Raw genomic sequence first — 21,786 nt, 5'->3', positions numbered from 1 at the left:
TATCAAAGTGAACTAGGAGTATTAACCACAGTTGACTATTTGCTTAACCAAATAAATGTAGATTGTTTATTTATTAATGAGGCGCGTGTAATATTTTCAAGCTCCAACTAGGGAAAATGGAGGGATCAGCTTGTAGAGAGGAGCCACATCCGAAACTTTTAAAGGTGTAATATGGTATTATACGACAGGAACAAAGTTGATGAGTTTAACATGATATGAATCTGACAATAGCGACAAGTATGTTCCAAGAAAGTAATAGTCAAGGACTCGAGATTAGAGTGTTTAAAGAGGTAACAAATAAAAATATTGACTAAAAGCGAGCCTTGTCTTGGCACGAGTTGATCACGTGACGAGCAGTTGTTATCTAAAATGTAAATGGAATTAATAACTATGAAATTTTAGTGTTAAAAGTGTATAATTTAAGTAGAATGGATATCTTTGTTGATTAGTATCAGAAGATTCAACTAAGGCGGAGTAAGTTATGGAAGGAGAAGGAGAATTTTGGGTAGACAACTTTGTTATGAAAGTAGTCTCTCTTGAATTGGGTTGATCGCAAATGTACAAGACCGTCCCTATTTATACTTGTTTATGGATGGTTCAATATTCTTCTAGTAAACTTTATCTTATAGCAATACTTTAGAATATCTAGATATTTCTTTAAGATAATTATCCAAGTTACTACACTAAGACATTCTATAAACGTTATAAAAAGATCTATGATGTTCAAAGAAAACAACTTCAACTTTTTTTGGGTAACGTTCATGAAAATCAGTTTCTCAAGACTTATATATATAAACTTGTGTCATTGAACAAAATAACAAAAGTAGAGTTCTTTCAAGTAATAAAGACCTGATCTTTGGCATCGTATTAGGGGAAGAGAGAAAGGAAGGACATGAGGCAAAGTAATTTGGCCATGGAGACATAAATGTACCTGCACATAAAACACAAGATAGAAAAATGAATAACTGAAACATATACCACATAAGTTCATGAGTTCTTCTGGTAGTTAACCGAAATATCAAAACCTTGAAACTGAAAACCAAACTTTTACATGACCGGTAGGTCCTGGGTTCGAGTCACACTGGAGGGGAAGTGTGGAAACACTATAAATCCTCCAAAATGCGGGGTAAAAAAAAAAACTTTTACAAAATTAATACTGAAGGGCAATTTTGCCTTTTAAAGGTTGAATCTTCGCGCGCATTGATACATCTATTCTTGTTTCACATTCTATCACACATATATCATTGATTCGCGCATAACTTAATACTAGTTTTATTAAATACAACAATGATCCTTTTTTTCCTTATGCGGACAAACAAACAATGTATCATTTTATGCTGGTGTTAACTGCTCCTATGCCACAATCAAACAACACATAGTTAACCAATCCACTATTTATAAACACAAAACACAAAATTTCCTATAAAAAGGTTGAACCTCCGCATTGATACATCCAAGGGCGGAGCCACCTATTGTTCAGGGGGTTCCGAACCCCTTTTGGCGGAAAATTATACTATTTATATATGGTAAAAATAATTCTTTATGTATATATAATAGATGTCGAACCTCCTTCGAAAAGTTCATGTGTCTGCTTCTTCAATTTTTAAACCCCCTAAATCAAAATCCTGGCTCGGATGCATCTATTCTTGTTCCACAATCTATCACACGCGCATTGGTACATCTATTGTTGTTCCACATCCTATCACACATAAGATTGATTCGCTCATAACTTGATACAAGTTTCATTTAATACAACAATGATCATTTTTCTCCTTATGCAGCCAAAGCATCAATGTATCATTTTTCTGGTATTGTTAATTGCTTTAATACCACAACCAAACGACACATTAGTGAACCAATCCACCATTTATAAACACAAAACACAAAATTATATAACAAAAGAGCAAAAATAAAATAAAATATATCAATCAAGAATTCTAGACCTACAGGAGCTGACTAGAACGATTTGTTAGTCTTTAAATTTCTGTAATCTCTATCATTCACCTCTTTATCAGGACTAAGGGAAACAAGCAAAATTCAAACAAAAAATTAAGCACATTAGAGACAAAAAAAAAAATCAACTTCTCTTTTTCTTTTCACTTCTTTGATTCGTACATGATTTAATCAAGAACCTTTTTTTATTAAAAAAAAAAACACATCTTTAACAAAGAATTGAGTAACAAAATCAAATCTTTTAGCATAAAATTAAAGAATTTTGCATGCAAAAAAACACATCTTTAACAAAGTTGTACCTGTCTTTTTTTTTTTCTGGATGATTTTAATTTGTTCCCCACCAAGATCGGCAGCGGTGGGGTGAGGGTGGGGACACCACACTGAAACTTTGGTCTGAGTGTGTCAAAGGTTTGTTGAACAATGATGAGTAGGACAAGAGGAATGCTATTTATACTCTTTCCACTGTCTTAACAAAACATGTAATGCTTAATTTTGTCTAAATTACATTAACCTCCTCATTAAATTTATCAATCTAAAAGAGGTACATTATTAATATTTGGTCCAAATATATAAAGAACTCTTAAAAATTTGAGCTTTATTTTCGTGGGATAAGAACACTTGTATCCCGAAAAGAGAAAATGTTTACTCTTAAATGTCTCATTATTTTTATATTTTTTTTATTTTAAAATAACATAAATTTATTTTAAAATTTGCGCGCTCACGTCATAATGATGTCAGTGCCCACCCTATATGATACCGATAGGGATCAATGTACCGATGGAGTATCACAGAGGAGTAAGCTCAGTTCTAGATGATACCAATATGGTATCAATGTACCGACAGAGTATCACAAAGAATATATTTTCTACTAATTAAAATTTAATAAATAAGATTGTGATTTTAAGAATTTTCTCTTAATTGTTCATTTTTATTTCTTGAAAAAGAGCTCAATCCTATATGATACCAATAGGGTATCAATATACCGACGTAGTATCACAGAGAATTAATCTCAGTCCTATATGATATGATATAGTGTCCATATATCGATGGAGTATCACAGAAGATTAATTCATAGTAATGATGTTGATGTCATGCGCAAAATAAGAAAGGAGAAAGTGGGGTAAGAGGGTAAATAGTTTGAGTCATGGGTCCATTAAGGGTAAATAGTTTGATTTGATTCTAATTTGAGTAAATAATTTCACAATTGAATCTATTTTGTGTAGTTTTTCTTATTTTCATTTTGACACTTTAACTCGGGCTTTTTCAGTTAAATCCTTTGACCTTAACATTGTATACACTTCAATATTTTAAAAAATGTGTATGTGTATAGAATGAGTAATAAAGGATGCACGAAGCATCATGTATAATTCAGCGAAGAGATGTACCTAAAGGGCGGGATTTTACTATATCAAATCCAACTTTTAAAGTTTAATATTTGATATCTACTTTAATCGTCAATTATCAAAACTTAACTTTGAAAATATATCAAACTTTAAATCTCGTTTTTGTCTTCTGTTTGTGATAATAAATGTCATGTTAAATGATTACTTACCCTGTGTGACTAAATAATAATAAGCTGCATTATTATCCTAAATCGAAATATTCTCTAAGCATATCGTAGCTAATTGATCTAACAAAATTCATCGAGAGCCCAAATTTGAGAACTTTGACTATTTATTTACTTTTAACTTGTGGGATGAATAACTAGAGTTTGAGAGTGGAGATTAGTCTCTATATGTGATTTTTTTAAAAGCTAATAATATTGAATAAATGAATATATACTTTGTCAAAATATGTTTTTTCTTCAATACGTCCATCCTACGTGTAATATTATTAGTCTACCCTAACATAAACATTAATATATAACTTTACCACTCGAACTCGTAAATTATAGATCACACATAATTAATAACTTATCGTTGCTCCCAGATTTTCCTTTGTATGCACGGCTTACAAGTTCCTCTTCTATATGCACTCGTTTCTTTTCATATTTTTGACCATATCACTTTTTAATTATAATTTAATTTCTTTAAATTAGCTATTTCATTTTGTCATATTTGGTTCATACGACTCTACTTTTCCACTTATCACGCACTATGCTTTTACTATTGGACTGAAAGTTTCTATTGTCATATTATTGTATGAACTTTATGAAATTTACAAGTTTTTGTATGGATTACTCTGATAGCTAGTTCAGTGATTTTTAAGTTGGACGATTGGTATTCTTCGAATGGACGATAAATTCAGGTATGTTGCTGCTCCATGTTTAATAAACTTCAAATAAACAGAGATTCGAGTATTAGATTTGAGCGGACAAGCGATGAGAGGATGGGGAAAGACAAGACGAAAGCAAGAGTTCTGACATCTTACTTTACTAGTTCCATTTTTTTTTTGGAAGTGGTCTTTAATTTTTGCCTCACAAATCAATAGTTTTAAATTTTTGTCTCTATTGCTCATTTAATGAAAATGTATTGTCCAAAGAACTTTTAATTATGACCTAATTTCGCTAGGTAAACTTTTTTAGAGAACTTTTTCATGTGACATGAATATCTTAACGTGTAATGTTCTAAAATTGAACGTATATCTTATAAGGCATAACATATGCGTAACAAAAAAAAATGTATTGCTAATTATTATTTTTTGCCTTGCAAATTTTGTTGGCCTTGCAATTTTTTTTTTTTAATATTAGAGATATTTTTGTCCACATCTTTATCACTTAAAATGGTAAAAAGAAAATATTAAAAACTATAAATTTAAAAAACAAAAATTAAAACTACCGCTAAATGGGGGCATTCATAAGAATGACCCATAATTTTAAGGGCCTTTTAGGATAAAGGTAAAAATAGAAGTAATTTACAAATGAATTCAACAATCCTTTCTCGGATCCTCTTCCATAATTGTATAGTTCTTAATTTATTTAAGGGAAAAGCATCATAAATATTCCCTTTGGTTTATTAGCTAATTTTATCTTTTGTTATACTATTGGATTATTTATATTCCTACCGTTACTAAACATAACATAAATATCCCTAATGAAATTGATTTCCCCAAATCAATCAAAATTAGCTAAGTTCATTTAAATTAGCTGATCTCCTCTTTAACCCGACTTCAATCCATCTAATTAATTAAAGGGACAATTTCAAATATATATATAATAAATTAATTAACTTACAACAAATATAGTCATGTTTTATTAATATAAAAATAGCCAAAAATCATAAAAAAATATACATTGACTATACAATATAGCGTCAAAAGTCATAAGAAGTATATACTGACTATACAATATAAATTACTTATACATAAGTTATACACTAAATATACATTTAATATACATGAATATACATCAAATGGCCATTTTTTGGTAATTAAAATGATCGAATGGCCGGTGTAATGTTATATATTACATTACAAGAATGAAAGACTACTTTTTTAAATGGGAAAATTATGCGGATAAGTAAATATATACTAGTTAATTAGCTAACATAGCTATAGTTTTAATTAATTATGGCTCGCGGTAAATATATAGCTGTAATTACAGTTTGAGTTTTGTATAATTTGCACGATTATACAGTTAAGTTTTGTATAATTCGTGCGATTTATACAAACGTTGTGCACGAATCCAATTGTATAGCGAAGTATACAAACACTACAAATTGTATATCAAATTATACAAACGTTGTGCATGAATTGTATAGTGAAATATACAAACGTTATACAAAAACTGTGAACTGTATAGCGAATTATACAAACGTATACAAATGCTGCGTGAATTACGCAAACGCTGCTATAACTATAGTTACGAACTGTAATTAGCAAACTATAGCTATAAAACATAATTAAGATATTTTTGAGTGGCTATATGCGAAAATTCTCCTTTTTAAAATAAGTTCGAACGGATTACAAGGAAAAGTGTCTACTTTCAGAATAATGTGGCAAATTTTTGGACTATCTCTGAAACACCGAATACTTCAGCAAATTTCAGATCCAAGTCGTTCCGTTCATTTGCAATAATATTCACTCGAAATGAAACTCATTTGCGGCAATCCAATTTTTTAAACTTGAGCTTTGATCGAGCTTCACTGAAGGACTGCCGCCTTCTTCAAATTGTTCCTCTCCAAATCAATGGATAACCACAAAACGAACTGGAATCAGCAACAAAAATAGATCGAAACAATACCCATTCACAACAGATTCCAAACTCGAGGCTTCCAAATTTTCGAATCCAAACTCGAGCTTTAAGCTCCAATTCAATGGCTATCCACAAAATGGATTGGAAACCAACACCACATTCCTTCAATTCGATTTCTGATTATTCAAGTTTCTTTTCTTTTTAGATCATATGGGGTTTAATTTGATACGAATTATTTAATTTAGTGAGACGGACTTAAAAAGGGAATCAATTTAAATTGAAATTAGTCAAGTTTGATTGATTTGGGAAAATCCGTTCAATTAGGGGTCTATGTATTAAATTTGGTAATGATAGAATATAAGTAACCCCCGAAGGAGGTAAATACACACAACGTGATCGAAAAGTAACATCCAACTGAAAAAAATAAAATGTAAAGAACCATTAAACAATAGACTGTTCTTGTTTACTCTTGAATTCAGCTGAAAATTTTTATATTCAAGTCTCACAAAACTGTCCCAGAATCTTTAAACAATCTGAGGAACGTCTTTATCAGAATATTTTTGCTTCTCATTTCGGTCAATAAGCAATAATTTTAGCTCCTTGAGCTGAAGTTCTGTTCAAAACATATAAATCAACTCGAATATATCTTACTAATGGATCAAAACCGATCTTTTCTTTTACGTGCTGTGTATTTGCTATCTGCAGGAACTGCATTCCCCTTTTTCCTCATCTGTTCTTTCTTCCTCAGAACCCAGTCCCTCCCTTTGCCTTTCTTGTTCACCTTTTGCTTTTTTCTAGGTCTGCGCCTGTCAGATATGCAAACCTGCACAGTAGAGGGTGAAATGAAAATATGGTATGATCAAAGATAGTACCAGAAGAAAGAAGAAAATTGGGAGATGAGAGTAAAAACAAAAGAAGAAATGGTCTTAGGAGGAAAAACCATTGGTTAGTTTCAGCACCGTTAAATCGGTGCTCTTGAATTACTTACTGTCTGGTTTTCTTCATCCTCGCTACTGTCTTCATCAGAACAACTCTCTCCATCTTCACCCTTTCCTTCGGGAGTAGTGGTGCTGAGAGATGCAGGACCACAAGTGAGAACTAAGTATTCCTTCCTCCTTTTAGAACTGTGACAACAAAACAGCGTACAATCTTGTGTCAGGACAGCAACCAAATCAAAACAAAATGAACCACCACTTGATAGTGCATTGTAATTATATCCTGGGGCATAGCTAACATACATCTCAAGCATCAATAAATTCAGGTTCCTTGGTTCTACTTTGTGGTTAAGCTTACACTAACTGATACTGGTCAATTTATAATTATCTCTGTTACTACGGCAATATCTTTTCCAAGTACAAAACAAAATCTTTATTGGGATGTAACAATATAAAGGTGGAACAATTTTTTTATCGAAAAGAAAAGAGTAGAAGAAACAACCCATCTCATGCATCTTTTTGCAGCTACATAAAAAAGGGATAAAATATTTTTGCACTCGGCACCTTTCCTTCAGTTACTTTGTTTGCTTCAGTCATTTCATTTTTTAAGTTAGACACATTAAACTTTTACTCTCCAAACACAGCCTAGTTTTGTAAATGAAATCGACCAAATTAAAAGAAATTTTACGAAACACAACCTACTTTATCATACTATTTGCTCAACCTCATCTTAGGCACCTTAAAGAGTTACTTAATCGTTACATACCAACCCATTCCTTACAAATTGTTACGAGGGTGATTAGTTAGATTAATAGTTTGCTTGTCCAAACTTCTAAAATCTGCTTATTTTGAGAAGTGTTTTGTCAGAACTCGGAAGTGCTTTTCGAAAAAATACTTTGCAAGAAAACAGTTTGTCTTTTGGCTAATCAATTTTGTCAGATATTAGAGTAGCAACTTGCTTGGTCAACGTTCCAGAAGTGCTTTTGAGGAACTACTTAGAGCCCGTTTGGATTGCCTTATAAGTTGCTAAAAACAACTTATAGCTTTTTTGAGTGTTTGGCTAGCCAACTTAAAGCAATTTTGTGCTTAAAATAGGCTCAAAAAACTAATTGGGCCTGTTTGACTTAACTTATCTAAAGCAGCTTATTTTTTTTGGTTTAAAAAGTGTTTTTGAGTAGTAGCAGAAGCTGTTTCAAAAGATGAATAAGTGTTTGTTTGGCTTAGCTAATCTAAAGCAGCTTATAAGCTACGCCAAACAGGCACTTATTCATCTTTTGAAACAGCTTCTGCTACTCAAAAAAACACTTTTTTCCCCTAAAATCTTGGTCAAACACCTCAATTCTCTAAACAAAACACTTTTTAAACCAAAAAAAATAAAATTATGGCTTCTTAAGTGCCACATATGCCAGTATGAGAGAGGTATAGGGAAGTTCAGAGGAGGAACTAATGGTCGCCAAAAACCAGTCTGTGGTTGACAAGTGTTTATTTACTTTGATTGATGCTGCTTACAGATGGCCTAAACTATCTTGATTCAAATAAATTAAAGGGCAACGTGCCAAGAAATGAATACTAACACAATTAAGCTTTAACTAGAATGAAAGAAGTGCAACTTAGCCATTGTAGTTCAGTGGTAGACCATTGAGGAATGAGCTGCACTCAGGTCAACCGCTAATTTTCAAACTATTTCACAACAAAATTAGAAGAAAAAAAGACAGTAAATTAAGTCTATAAGCTTCCTAACCTGTGTGGGTAGTCAACAACTATGCCTCCAGAAAATCCAGCTCGCATGGCAAAACCCAGAATCAGCTCTCTCTGAGCAAGATTTTCAGGATAGATCTGGAGTACTGCTCTTGCTCCCCTTCCCAAACATCTATACAAGGAACTAAAGAAAGCCCTGCAGAGTTATGAGCAAAATTCATATTACTTAGATAGCTAGAAGTATGAAATTATTCCTACTACAATGACATCACAAATGGATCTTGAGCAGATTAACATGCACAATTGACCAACTAACAATAAGAAAAGAAATTGTCTACTTACTTCAATCTTATCCGAGGTTCATGACAAGATTTGTCAGCATTGCACAACCACTGCTTGGGAAAATTAAGTACATCAGAACTGATAAGCACTATGCCTTAAGAGGCTATACAAATAGGTGTGTATTGATAATTCACCAAAAAACCATCTAAAGGAAATTCATACAGGTACCAAATTGAAGTCATAAAAGAGAATGTTTGCAAGGAGATGATGAGATTATGAAGACTATGGCAAGCTGTGCCTCTAGCCCTCTAGAAACTTGAAAGTAGTGCACAGGTTAATTATTTCATATCAAAAGCACAAAATTGACTTTGAAAAAACAATAGATAACATTTCACACATAATTCTAAATTGTCAAGGCTCCCCAGATAACTATCATCATTATCAGCTCAAAAACTGAAGATCTCAACAAAGAAGAGGAGGAAAATATACCTGCACCGCTGAGATACTGATGGCACCATCCAGAATACCAGGTCGAAGCCCTAAGCCCTACGATAGATGCAACCGATTATTTATGCCATTCTATTAAAGAACACGTAGAAAGAAAAAATAGCATGTACAATTTGAACTACCCATCATTTGACAACTTGTAACATCTCTATCAACGTTAAAGTTTTATCAAGAGCATTGAGAAAAATAATTATTGGAACAACACAGTTGATAAGTAATCTCAATTGTGTGCACGATCAACCAAGATAGACAGCCAAATTTCATGATCTTTCATCTTCACCAGTCTTTTAGCACGCACACCCAAAAAAACTAGACCTCGTAGACGAATCATGCTGGAAAGCATATCGAAATGACTAAGAATATGTCTACTATGCATTTGACTTGAAAATCCCAAATATAAACGATAGTTATAGGCAGATTATTCTTGAAATAAATATATCTGTATTCATAGTATATAAGAGGGCTCAGGGAAGAAATGTACATGGGCTGGTATTGATGCAAAGCTCTACCTAATATATAGATGACCTGCCTACAAAATTATATGAGATATGGAATTGTGGAATAACCTATTCTCAACTTGAGAGTAGCATTACAGCTCGGAAACTAGTAAGCTGAAAATCATCATTTGATTATCATCAAAACAGAGAAGAAAGATACATCATGCAAAATGCACTGTCATATTTAGCTGGGTAAAGCTGAAGCTTTGCTTCCATAAATGGGTACTTTGTCGTATTTTTTGATAGATTCATTAGTATGCTCAATGTTTTGACGAGAAGCTAGCATATTAAAGTCAATAGTTATGTGCCGTATTTTCCTTTCTTTTTTAGGCAATACGAGATTTCTCAACTGATGAGATACAGAATCTGGGTGGTGGATCATGTACAAGTCTTGACAACTTTAAAAATGTTACAGTCCAAGCAACAGGATTGTAGAATAATAACAAGGTGTATCTGGCATTTCAAATCACAATTGAGAGTAGGATGAAGCAATCAGAATAAACTAAGTAACCTACCTGACCCATGTCACCTAGCATCAGATCACCCTCAACCTCACGCTCCAATGCAATATCTAGAGTAAAACCATCATTTAGAAGTCTGACAATGAACATAGCAAGATCAAACTTTTTACTCGTATAAGAAGAAATTTACATACCAAGCATTGATTCTGATATATCCAAACCAAGCCACTGGTGTCCATGCTCAGTGAGTGTCTCCCCACTTAGACCTGATCCGCAACCTTCGAAAAACAAGAAAGGATGAATGATTATCATTTTTCCTCTGCAATTTTGTTTAACTGAATATGGTAAAATAAGTTTGAAGTCTCAAAACTAAACAACTGAAATGCAGAAACGAGTGACTTTACGTTGAAGATGTAGGATCCATAAGTGCAACAATTCCAGAAGTTACAATCGTTCAGGTTTACATGATGATCTCTTCTACCTAATTGAACTTAGAAGCACAAGCAAACCTGCCTAAATTGCATAATTCTACACCAGTATACATTGAGGCACTTTCCCATTCTACAGTATAAAAGGCCAATCAAACATTTCATTCTACTGTGATTGTTCAACAATTTAAGAAGGCTAAACACTTGTTTTTTTCCTATTTAAACTAAACCTATAAAACTTTCTCCACATCGAAAAAGTCAATAATTGTAAATATGAAGAATCCTTTCTTCTTCTTCCCTATGCACAAGACCATATGCACTTAATAGGCTTTACTATAAACCAGAAGGACCAACCATACTTGGACAAATATAGGATATAAGGAGATCTCTCAACTTGGTTACCTTCTTTTTTTCCATTAATATGGGTCATCGGGCTTACAAGAGAAAATGGTCTAATCCTCTCAACCTATCTTTAAGTGCAACATGAAGCTGAGAATGTTTGTTCCGTGTATTTTGCGATTTAGCAATTGATAAGTAATCAAATGAATAAATTGTCAAACATGCTTTTAAAATCTCAAATTTGTTTCTTATCATTCACAACCCATCAAATTCTCCTTTTATAACATTTATAGAACTTTTCAGGTAATACTGATAAACATATATACATACCAATATCAAGAAGTAATCTTGGGACGCCATCATCTGGCAAAGCAAGAAGCTCCAATGCTCTTTCGGAAAGTTGTGTCTTTCAGTAAATACAAACAGACTTCAGAAGCATTACCATATAACTTTAAATTTGTTCATTACAATAGGATATATACCTGTATGTCGATAATTCGAGAGGAAGAGGTATATTTTCGAGCTTCATCGTCGTTGTAGAAAATTTCCGGCGGTGCTAGCAGTTCTGGTCTCGACATTTTTCTGAGCTCCGGCTAGCTAATTTGTCTTCCCTTTTTTCGAAGAAGGAAGGCCTAAAATTTCTCTCTCTCTCTCTCTCTTAAACCCTAGCAAAGCCCCGCGAATTTTATATATAATTTCGGTTTGGTCCCCTTACTTCTGATTTATGTCTGAAAATCAGTCCCTTTTATTCTAATTATATCTAACTGCCCCCGTCAATACGTGGAACATTTACTTTTTTCATCCTTCAGTAGAGGAGGTATGTTAACAACCACTATAAAATGGTTACCTGGAGCCGAGAGAGAAAGCTACAACTTCAATTTTATGTGTGCTGAATTTTATAATGATAATTTTAAGTGATAATAATTGAATTTTAAATTTAATATTTGCATAAATTTAATGAATTTATTAACACAAATATATTCTACTGTATTCGATCAAACCCACATGCTGACTACTAATTTCGCTCATGACTGGATGCATCGGGGTTAATTTTTTTTATAAAGGATCAGTAATATTGTTAACAAGATCTTAGTAACGGTATTTAGATGCATTATCTTTCTTGCTAAAAAATATCCAAGTTTTAATTACCTCAAAGCATCTCTTTGTCTCCTTTTGAAGTGGCTTAAATGTAAAATATTGTTATTGATCAAGTGTGAGAAAAGTAAATATCGTAAGAAATAATTTTTTTAAAGAGAAACAGAGACAAGGTGGGAAGTTAAGATAAACAACAATAATATTAAGCCATTTTGAAATCGAAGATAAGCAAAATTACATGAGATATTTATTATTGCAAGATAAAAGCTCCCAAAATCAAAAAGTCTTCTTGAACATGACCTTATATGGAGTGTCAGTAAGAGCCAATAACCTTACTCCATCCTTAGTAATCAAAATCCCAACATCTTTACAAAGAACTTTACAAAACTTGCACACACTTGTACAGTACACAATCTTATAATCCGACCCGAATTCCTCAATCTTAAACCAATTACCCACGGTTTTCGGACCCGGGTTGCCTTCAACTCCACCAGTCATAACAAAATACTGCTTCAACTTATCATCATACTCTCCAAGTTTCCAAATAGTTTCTCTAGCACAAATTGTCGGAGTGTAAAACCTGACATTAACATCAGTGGAGACACGAACGACGCTTTTTTTATCGTCGATTCGTGTAAACACTACAGGCAATCCTTCTTGTTCCTCGTCATCCCATTGGATGATGTCCCTAGGACAAGTGTTGTTTTGTTTAACGTTGAATGGGGAAAGCCCCCCACCGCCTTTTCCTCGGATCACTGGTAAGATGAAGTAGTTGGGACCTGCTTGGACTTTGTCACCATTGGTGTCGAGAACTGGAGATGGTGATGACGATGCTAAGGTAAATGGGATAATAATTGAAAGTAGCAAAAGGATGTTCATTTTTTTTTCTGGGAAATTTTATTATTTTCCTCTTTACTTCAGTTGATATGAGTCGTTGGTGTGTTGAATAATCACAAGTGGATGTCAATTTATAGCAAGCTAAGGGATAAGTTACTTTAATTTCTGCTGTTGGTGACAAAAGAATAAAGTAGTAGTGGCGGTCCCTAAAATTTTAAATCATAGGTGCTCAATGATTTTTAATCTAAATGTTGTTACTGCTATTAAAATTGGATACTCGGTTAGTATATTTATATGTATTACGTACTATTTTTTAAAAATGTAAATACTTCCTCCATTTTCAATTGTTTGGTTCTGGTTAATTCGATACCTATCTTAAGAAAATTTTAATCTAAAATATAAAATAAATAAAATGAAAATCTTATTTAATATAAAAATCAAATAAGATAAAACGACGGAAGTAGTAATATTTGACTTCAAAGTAAAAGATGCATGAATGTCATCATTCAAATGGAGTTTGACATTCGTTGCTCAAAAATGAGCGCATATCTTAATTGGATTGCAGAAGTCTCCTAAAAGTTGACTTTAATTCATCTAACGTCTATTATTTGAAATTATGATATAAAAATATGAGATGAAGCTGATATTTTATTTGGATATTTATTTTAAATTTTTTATGTTATATGTTTTCTCATAAATATAAATACTTTATAAATTATAAGATTATCAAAATTATCTCAATTTATTATGTAATTTTACCAAATAAATAAAAGTTTATAAAATCACATGATACACTATCACAAAAATATTTTTAAAATATGCAATATTTATTGATCAAATTTTAATTCAATAAAAAATAGAATTGAATATGAGTTGTAGTGTACTGTATCTCTATCTCTACGAGGTAATGATAAGATTTGCATACGCTCTACTTTTTCTAAATTTTATTTAGTGAAATTTTACTGGGTATAATGTTGTTGTCTTTCCCTAATGTAATCTTTTAAAAAATATAAATATGATAGGGGACTACGCTAAATCTCCATCTTCACGAAAGGTGAAAGTTTGAAGAACTCAATCATACTTTTATGTTCATAATGCTCAATTATCCAACTATATAATTCTATTTTTTGGTACAAAATACGATAGATTCATCTGTCAATTTCAATGAATATTTTGGTAATTGAGCTTTCTATTTAATTGACCGAGAGGATGAACAACAATTCAATAAAGAAAATTGATGAAGAAACACAAGTGAGTAGAAATTTTAAAAAGAATTAAGAGCCGCATTCCCAATATCCAACAAAATCTTATAAAAGCCATGGTCAAATAACAAACATAAGCAAGATTAATACACCAGAGAAGGATAATTATATTATTATTAGAAACCAAATCTCTCAATATATTAACCATAAAACTGAAGAAATTAATTTTTTTTTACATAAATCAAAAAGTCTTCTTAAACATGACTTTAAATGGAGTATCACTAAGAGCCAAAAACCTTACCCCATCCTTAGTAAAAATCCCAACATCTTTACAAATAACTTTACAAAACTTACACACACTTGGACAGAACACAAACTTATAATCCGACCCGAATTCCTCAATCTTAAACCAATTACCCACAGTTTTCGGACCCGGGTTGCCTTCAACTCCATCAGTCACCACAAAATACTGTTTCAGCTTATCATCATACTCTCCAAGTTTCCAAATAGTTTCTCTAGCACAAATTGTCGGAGTGTAAAACCTGACATTAACATCAGTGGATACACGTACGACGCCTTTTTTGGTGTCGACACGTGTAAACACTACAGGCAAACCGGATTCAAAATTTTAATTAAAAAATATCAAAATTTAAAGAAGTAAACCGCTTACAAAAATGTCAATATTATATATAGAAATATTTTTATCTAATTAAACAATGTAATTTTCTGATAAAGATTTCAAGTGTACGTTGCTCCGTCTGGTGGGTCTCTAATATTCCATGCTTGTTTATTTGTAAGAAGGCGCGCGATAGTGGTAGCTGGTGGCTCTAGAATTTTAATACTCCCTTTCTTTTATTTTAGATGATACTATTTGACTTGATATAATTTATTTATTTAAAAAAAAAATATTAAAATTTATAATTTAAAATAATTATTAAATTTTTGTATGGCTGTAAATTATTTTATTGAGAGTAAAAAGAGAATTTTAAAGTTAAAAATTGTTTTTAATTATAGTAAGATGACATTCTTTTTGGAACGGACCAATAAAAAGGGTGTTACATAAAGACGTAGGAAGTAATTTACGGTGGAACGAAAATAATATACTTTCTTCGTTTTAGTTTTGTAATATTTTTAATGTTTTGATTAAGAGTTAATTAAATTAATCTTTTAGATTAATTGATTTTAATTTGATTCAATTTGGTCATAGTCTGAATCTCCAAAGTCGACAATATAAATTGAGAGGGAGAAGTAGTAAGTACTCCCCTATTCCATATTAACTGGATTTTTAGAATTTTTTTCATTGTTCAAAATAGTTAAATTGTTAAAAGTTCAAGAGAAATGTTTGAATCTTTTTTCATATTTATTCTTTGCATTAATGAAGTTTTGTAATTTTTTACGAGTTAAACTACACTATTACAAAGTTATACTCTAATAATAAAGAAAAATATAATTTAAATTTTGTTCTTAAATATTTTTTTTAATATATATGCATTATATTAGAAATTCAGTTAATATATATATATAAATAATTGACCAATTTAATGGTAAATTAGTGAATATAATTTGGCACCGACGGGCGCCAAAGGGACAGGAGGCGGCTTTCATTCGTGAAATACACGTACACCTAATTAATTAAGTAATCACTTTGGCAAATGGAATGCATCCGTCAAAGATAAGGTTAGAACGGCAATTTTGAATTTTGATTCTATACGTATATATTTTTTTCTTAATTTATACGATATTATTTATTTTGACATAAAATTTTTAAAAAATTATTTGAAATTTATGATCTAAAGTAAATAATATAAATATGTTGAGTTATATAAAATGAGGTACCTTTTCCTAAGCATTTCGCTGCAACGTTAGCTTATAAATTTGGCAATTTAATTAATCTAATGATGACTACTATATAAGAATATAATGTTTTTTGAAGTATATATAGTACTCCTATAGTCCTAGTTACCTGTTGCGTAGGATGAAGGAAACATCAAGAGATGGAGGCATATGGTTTTATTTAATTCTCATTATTTAATATTAAATTACTGAAACCATAGGCTAAAATTGGATCGGAGCTAGATAGATAGTATTATTTATTTTTTCAAGTACTAATAACGAGGTAGGTAAAAAAATAGTAACCGAAGATATAATGTTTTTAATTATCACACAATTTGCTAATAGAATATCGAGAGAGACACTATGAGGTGGCTGCAGATAAGGTTTGTCTTATCACATCATTTGAATTATTAATGGTAAAAACAAAATAGTTAAAGTATATTTTTGTGAGTTTCATATTTTAATTATCTATTATTTTATTTATCTATTTAAATAATTACATTTTTATGAGTTTTAATTCTTAATTATCATTTTTTTAATATTAAAACATAGTTCGATATTAAGTTGACGACATGCATGAAGTTGTTTTAATATAAAAGAGAGTGATAATTTAGATATATAAGAAAAAGATTGATAGCTGAGATAAATGAAGTATATTTTTTTATTAATTAAAACTTTGAATGTTATACTTTTGATGAACACACATTGTTTTCATGCGATTTCGATCTGAATGGAATTCGTAGTCAGATATCATTAGTCTCCATGCATTCATACTCTGCTCCTCGACACGTGATGGTGGCCAATATTTGCATAGTTATTATTTTTTTTATTTGGTGTTCGGAGCTCATAGAGTCCTAATTAAATTTAAATTACACATTGTAGGATTTATTCGGGGGGTGATACTTTCAATAGAGTTTTTCTAGACTTAAGGCTCGAACTCGAAATCATTGATTAAGGATGAAGTAATCTCACCACTGCACATCACAGGATAATATTATTTGCATACTCTATCAATATTTAAAATACCAATATCTTTTTTTTTTCTTAATTCGATATCTAATTTTAAAATATAAAGTTGATTTAGGACATTAGTATATATTGTCAACTTGTCATGCCTTTTTACCTTTTCCTTTTCTAGTGATAAACAATATGCATATTATTAGATGATGGATGTCCCTTTCTCAAGTGGGGCCCACTTGAAAGTGGACAAGTTGCTCACTTGAGATTGTTGCACAATTTGCTTTTTATCTTTTATAAATGTCGTTTTTGGCATTGAGAAGAGATACACGGATACAAAAAGTTTCCTTCTCAGTTTTTCCTTTCTTTTCTGTTATATTTTTTCGCCTTATTTTGTTGAAGTTAGTTTATTTCATAACACGTTATCAGCATGAAGCTCTGCTATTTATTCAAGGTAACAAAAGTGGTAAGAGTTTTATTTAAATTTATTTTCATAAAATGACAAATATTTCAAAAATTGAATTTACTTCTCTTGATATCTCTGGAAAAGGCTACTCATCATGACACTTGATGCCGAAATTCATTTAGAATCAATGGGTCTGGCAGACACAATTAAAGATGACAATATGACATCCAATCAAGACCGTGGTAAAACCATGATATTTCTCTGTCACCATCTTGACGAGAGGCTAAAATTACAATATCTCATATTAAAAGACCCCTTTAAATTGTGAAAAAATTTAAAAGAAAGATATGACCACCTGAAGTTGGTCATGCTTTCACAAGCTTGTCATGATTGACTAAATCTGAGATTAATGGATTTCAAAAATATAACTGAATATAATTCTGCTCTATTTAGAATTATAGCTCAGTTAAATTTATGCGAAGAAGAGATCACTGAGCAAGATAAACTTGAAAAGACATACTCCACATTTCCACCCGCGAATATGCTCCTGCAGCAATATCGCGAAAAAGAATTTAAAAAATATTCTGACTTACTTTCTCACCTTCTTATTGCTGAAAGACATAATGAACTATTCTAACCAACGAGAAAGAGGTCATGACCCCAGTTGTGGTCGTGGTCAAAGAAGAAATTTTAATCATGATACTCGGCTGGCATCGATAAATGATCAACAATATAAAAGGCAGGGTAAAAAGCCAGAAGCTTTACCGAAGAATAATTCAGAAAGTATATGTCATAGATGTGGAGGTGTGGGGCACTGATTGCGAACTTGCCGGTCGTCAAAACGTCTGGTTCAGCTATATCAGGCATCATTAAAGAGGACAAAAAATAATCCAGAAAATTTTTTTATCTCTGAATATAATATTGAGCCCATGCATTTGGATGTAGCTGATTTCTTTAATTTTCCAGACGAAAATATGAATATTGATAGGACAAATAATATGTAAATATTTTTCTTTTTATCTGTATTAAATATGATGTTTGTATTTTCCTAGTCAATGTAAATAAATAAAATTTATGTAATGTACCATGAGTTAATACTTATTTTATTTTTTATTGAAGAAAATATCTCAAATTTTATTTGGATCAAAGACCAATCACGAGGATATTTGTATAATTGATAGTGGAATAACCCATGCTATACTTAAGGAAGAGAAATATTTTTCTAACTTGCTAAGAAGAAAAGCAAATGTTACTACAAATTCTGATAATTCAAAAATGATAGAAGGCTCCGGAAGAGCTATTATAATTCCGTCTAAGGGGATAAAAATTGTTATAGAAGATGCACTATTTTCTTCTAAATCCCCAAGAAACTTGTTAAGTTTTAAAGATATCCACAGAAATGGATATCATGTTGAGACACTAAATGAAATGAATATTGAATATCTTAGTATAACCAAGAGTGTCTCAGGCCAGAAATATATTTTGGAAAAATTACCAACTCTGTCATCTGGCGTATATTATGCAAAAATTAGTGCAATTGAGGCACATATGATCGTAAATCAGAAATTTACTGATCCAAATACATTTGTGTTATGACATGATCGAATAGGTCATCCTGGATCAATAATAATGAGACGAATTCTTGAAAATTCAATTGGACATCTGTTAAAGAATCAGAAGATTCTTACAAATGATGAATTTTCATGTGCTGCTTGTTATCAAGGCAAATTAATTGCCAGACCATCGACCCTGAAGGTTAGCATCGAATCTCCTAGCTTTTTAGAGCGTATACATTGAGATATATGTAGACCTATTCATCCACGTAGTGGATTGTTTAGATATTTTATGGTCCTAATAGATGCATCATCTAGATAGTCTTATGTGTGTCTGTTATCATCTCGCAACCTGGCGTTTGCGAAGTTTTTAGCACAAATAATAAGATTAAGAGCTCAATTCCCAGATTATCCAATTAAGGTCATTCGCCTTGATAATGCTGGAGAATTTACATCCCAAGCATTTAATGATTATTGCTTACCAATTGGGATAAAAATTGAACATCTTGTTGCTCATGTTCATCCTCAAAATAGCCTTGCAGAGTCATTTATAAAGCGCCTACAATTGATAGCAAGACCTCTACTAATGAAAACAAAATTGCCAATTACTGTTTGGGGTCATGTTATCTTACATGCAGCAGCACTTGTACGTCTCAGACCGACACATTATAATAAATACTCTCCGTCGCAATTACTATTTGGTCATGAACCAAATATAGCCCATTTAAGAATTTTTGACTGTGCGGTATACGTGCCTGTCGCAATTAATATTTGATCATGATGAATGTCTCTTTCTCAAGTAAGGCCCACTTAAAAGTGGGCAAGTTGCCCACTTGATATTGTTGCACAATTTGCTTTCTCATCTTCTATAAAAATCGTCCTTGGCATTGAAAAGAGATGACACAGATACGAATATTGAAGTTTCCTTCTAAGTTTTTCCTTCTGTCATATTTCTTTGCCTTATTTTGTTGAATTTAGTTTATTTCATAACACATATTTATTTTTAATGAGACCCTTTTGAATTTCATAGCTAGTGACACTTACTTTTAATCTTTATTATATAAAAACCAAATGACTGAGCTCCCCCAGAAATATTATCCATCAAATTAAAACTATCAGCTAAAACTCCCAAAACTGCCTAGGAAGAAAAAAAAACCCTCCTAAAATAAAAGAATTATATTGGGTCAAATACCGTCAACCTTTTTAATTAGGCACGTCCCCAAGTTTTAAACAAAAATCCACAACCAATGTGCTATTTCTTTTATAAATAAAACACATTTTACATCTCTAATTGTCCATGCAAAATTCACAAAACAAAAATATCACTACTTACACAATTTCAAAAAAATGAAGAATCTATTGCTAATATTATTACTTGCCACCTTCACCAATTCTTGGCTTTGTGAAGCATCTTCCCTACCTGAACCAGTGCTAGACCTAAATGGCAAAATCCTCCGAACACACACTATGTATTACATAGTGCCGATAAATCGCGTAAATGGCGGCCTCGCTGTAGAAACCATTGGCAATGAGACATGTCAACTTGGCGTAGTAAAAGAAAAATACGACAAAAATGGTGATTTTTTAGAATTTATCCCGTTGGGCAAAAAGAAAGGTGTAATACGTGTATTGACTGATTTAAATGTTGCGATTTTCAGCAATTACGAATGTCGTCAATCGACGGTGTGGCAACTTGAGAAGTATGATCCATCGACAAGGAAGTATTTTGTTAACGTTGGTGGAGTTGATGGAAATCCTGGTCCTCAAACAATAAGGAATTGGTTCAAAATTGACAAGTATGGGCATGGTTACAAATTTGTTTATTGCCCTTCAGTCTGCACTTACTGCAAAGTCATTTGCAAAGATGTTGGAGTTTATATGCTCAACGGACAGAATCGTTTAGCACTCAACGATGTTCCTTTCGTCTTCAACTTCAAAAGGGAATTCAATCCTTGAAATAAAATAGGCAGTCCAGTACATTAAGCTCATGTTATATACAGGGTCGAGAGAAGAATCGAATCACAAGTATCTATATATTGTAATTGAACAAATTACTTAAATAAGTTAAATCTAAAAAAATAATAGTAATGATGAAGAAAATAACTTGTCCTTAATATATTCAAATAATGTGATGTACCCTTTGCTAATAAACTTGTATGTTTTGTGTTTTGCAAAAGTTCCATGTCAGATTTTCGGTTGCGGAAATTAAAATACTTTTTCGATGGGAGTGATTTTGTAAGAGATAAAAATTTAAATTGAATGACTTCATAGATATAACAATAAAATAAGTGATTTTATTATAAAGTTTTACTACTTACTTGATTGATCGATTGAGAAATTTATTCAAGTTCTTGCTTTCTCTCCTAACATATAAATTTTGCCTTATTATTTATTTCTTAATTATTATTTACTCTCTAATCTATTATATTCTTTCGCAACACTTTATTTAATGACTATCATGTAAAGGATATAATAGTAGTAAAACATTTTATTACCAAAAAAAGTATAATTTTTAAAGCACTAATTATAAAGAAAAATGGTGTAATTATTTGACACTAATTAAGTGCCATACCGTTTGAATCCTCAACCCCGGGCAAAAAGAAATGTTGTCGTAGCACCATATCCATTTTTTTCCACAAAACATTAATTAGGCTTAAAAATTTATGTATAA

The 21,786-nt window shown here is 31.6% G+C and overlaps 3 protein-coding genes across 3 annotated transcripts; 1 reads left to right on the top strand and 2 right to left on the bottom strand.

Annotated features, from left to right (window-relative positions):
* Positions 1 to 6,541: 6,541 nt before the first annotated feature.
* LOC129901345 (18S rRNA (guanine-N(7))-methyltransferase RID2) lies at positions 6,542 to 11,895 on the bottom strand. The gene is made up of 9 exons (XM_055976493.1): positions 11,715 to 11,895; positions 11,563 to 11,638; positions 10,660 to 10,743; positions 10,520 to 10,575; positions 9,490 to 9,546; positions 9,061 to 9,110; positions 8,762 to 8,914; positions 7,074 to 7,209; positions 6,542 to 6,908 (listed from the first exon to the last, which is right to left on the bottom strand). Exons 1-9 carry the CDS (start codon positions 11,808 to 11,810, stop codon positions 6,744 to 6,746), a joined length of 873 nt encoding a protein of 290 aa, XP_055832468.1. The 5' UTR covers positions 11,811 to 11,895; the 3' UTR covers positions 6,542 to 6,743.
* Positions 11,896 to 12,508: 613 nt separating this feature from the next.
* LOC129899453 (kunitz trypsin inhibitor 5-like) lies at positions 12,509 to 13,289 on the bottom strand. The gene has a single exon (XM_055974429.1). It carries the CDS (start codon positions 13,204 to 13,206, stop codon positions 12,604 to 12,606), a length of 603 nt encoding a protein of 200 aa, XP_055830404.1. The 5' UTR covers positions 13,207 to 13,289; the 3' UTR covers positions 12,509 to 12,603.
* Positions 13,290 to 20,422: 7,133 nt separating this feature from the next.
* Positions 20,423 to 21,317, top strand: LOC129900893 (miraculin-like). Its single transcript, XM_055975977.1, has one exon. It carries the CDS (start codon positions 20,463 to 20,465, stop codon positions 21,069 to 21,071), a length of 609 nt encoding a protein of 202 aa, XP_055831952.1. The 5' UTR covers positions 20,423 to 20,462; the 3' UTR covers positions 21,072 to 21,317.
* The last annotated feature ends 469 nt before the right edge of the window (positions 21,318 to 21,786 follow it).

Source organism: Solanum dulcamara, chromosome 8 (assembly GCF_947179165.1).
Source record: "Solanum dulcamara chromosome 8, daSolDulc1.2, whole genome shotgun sequence".
In the NCBI taxonomy this organism is placed as follows: domain Eukaryota; kingdom Viridiplantae; phylum Streptophyta; class Magnoliopsida; order Solanales; family Solanaceae; genus Solanum; species Solanum dulcamara.
The sequence above is the reverse complement of the archived record's forward strand: the minus strand, read 5'-3'. Positions and strand labels throughout refer to the sequence as shown.

Excerpts from the sequence above, each read along its gene's own strand:
- LOC129901345 (XM_055976493.1), bottom strand. The coding sequence starts at position 11,810 with ATGTCGAGACCAGAACTGCTAGCACCGCCGGAAATTTTCTACAACGAC. Across the intron at positions 9,547-10,519 it reads TGCTAGGTGACATGGGTCAG|GGCTTAGGGCTTCGACCTGG; the intron begins GTAGGTTACTTA and ends CATCTATCGTAG. Across the intron at positions 9,111-9,489 it reads TCAGTATCTCAGCGGTGCAG|TGGTTGTGCAATGCTGACAA; the intron begins GTATATTTTCCT and ends TTTCCCAAGCAG.
- LOC129900893 (XM_055975977.1), top strand. The coding sequence starts at position 20,463 with ATGAAGAATCTATTGCTAATATTATTACTTGCCACCTTCACCAATTCT.
- LOC129899453 (XM_055974429.1), bottom strand. The coding sequence starts at position 13,206 with ATGAACATCCTTTTGCTACTTTCAATTATTATCCCATTTACCTTAGCA.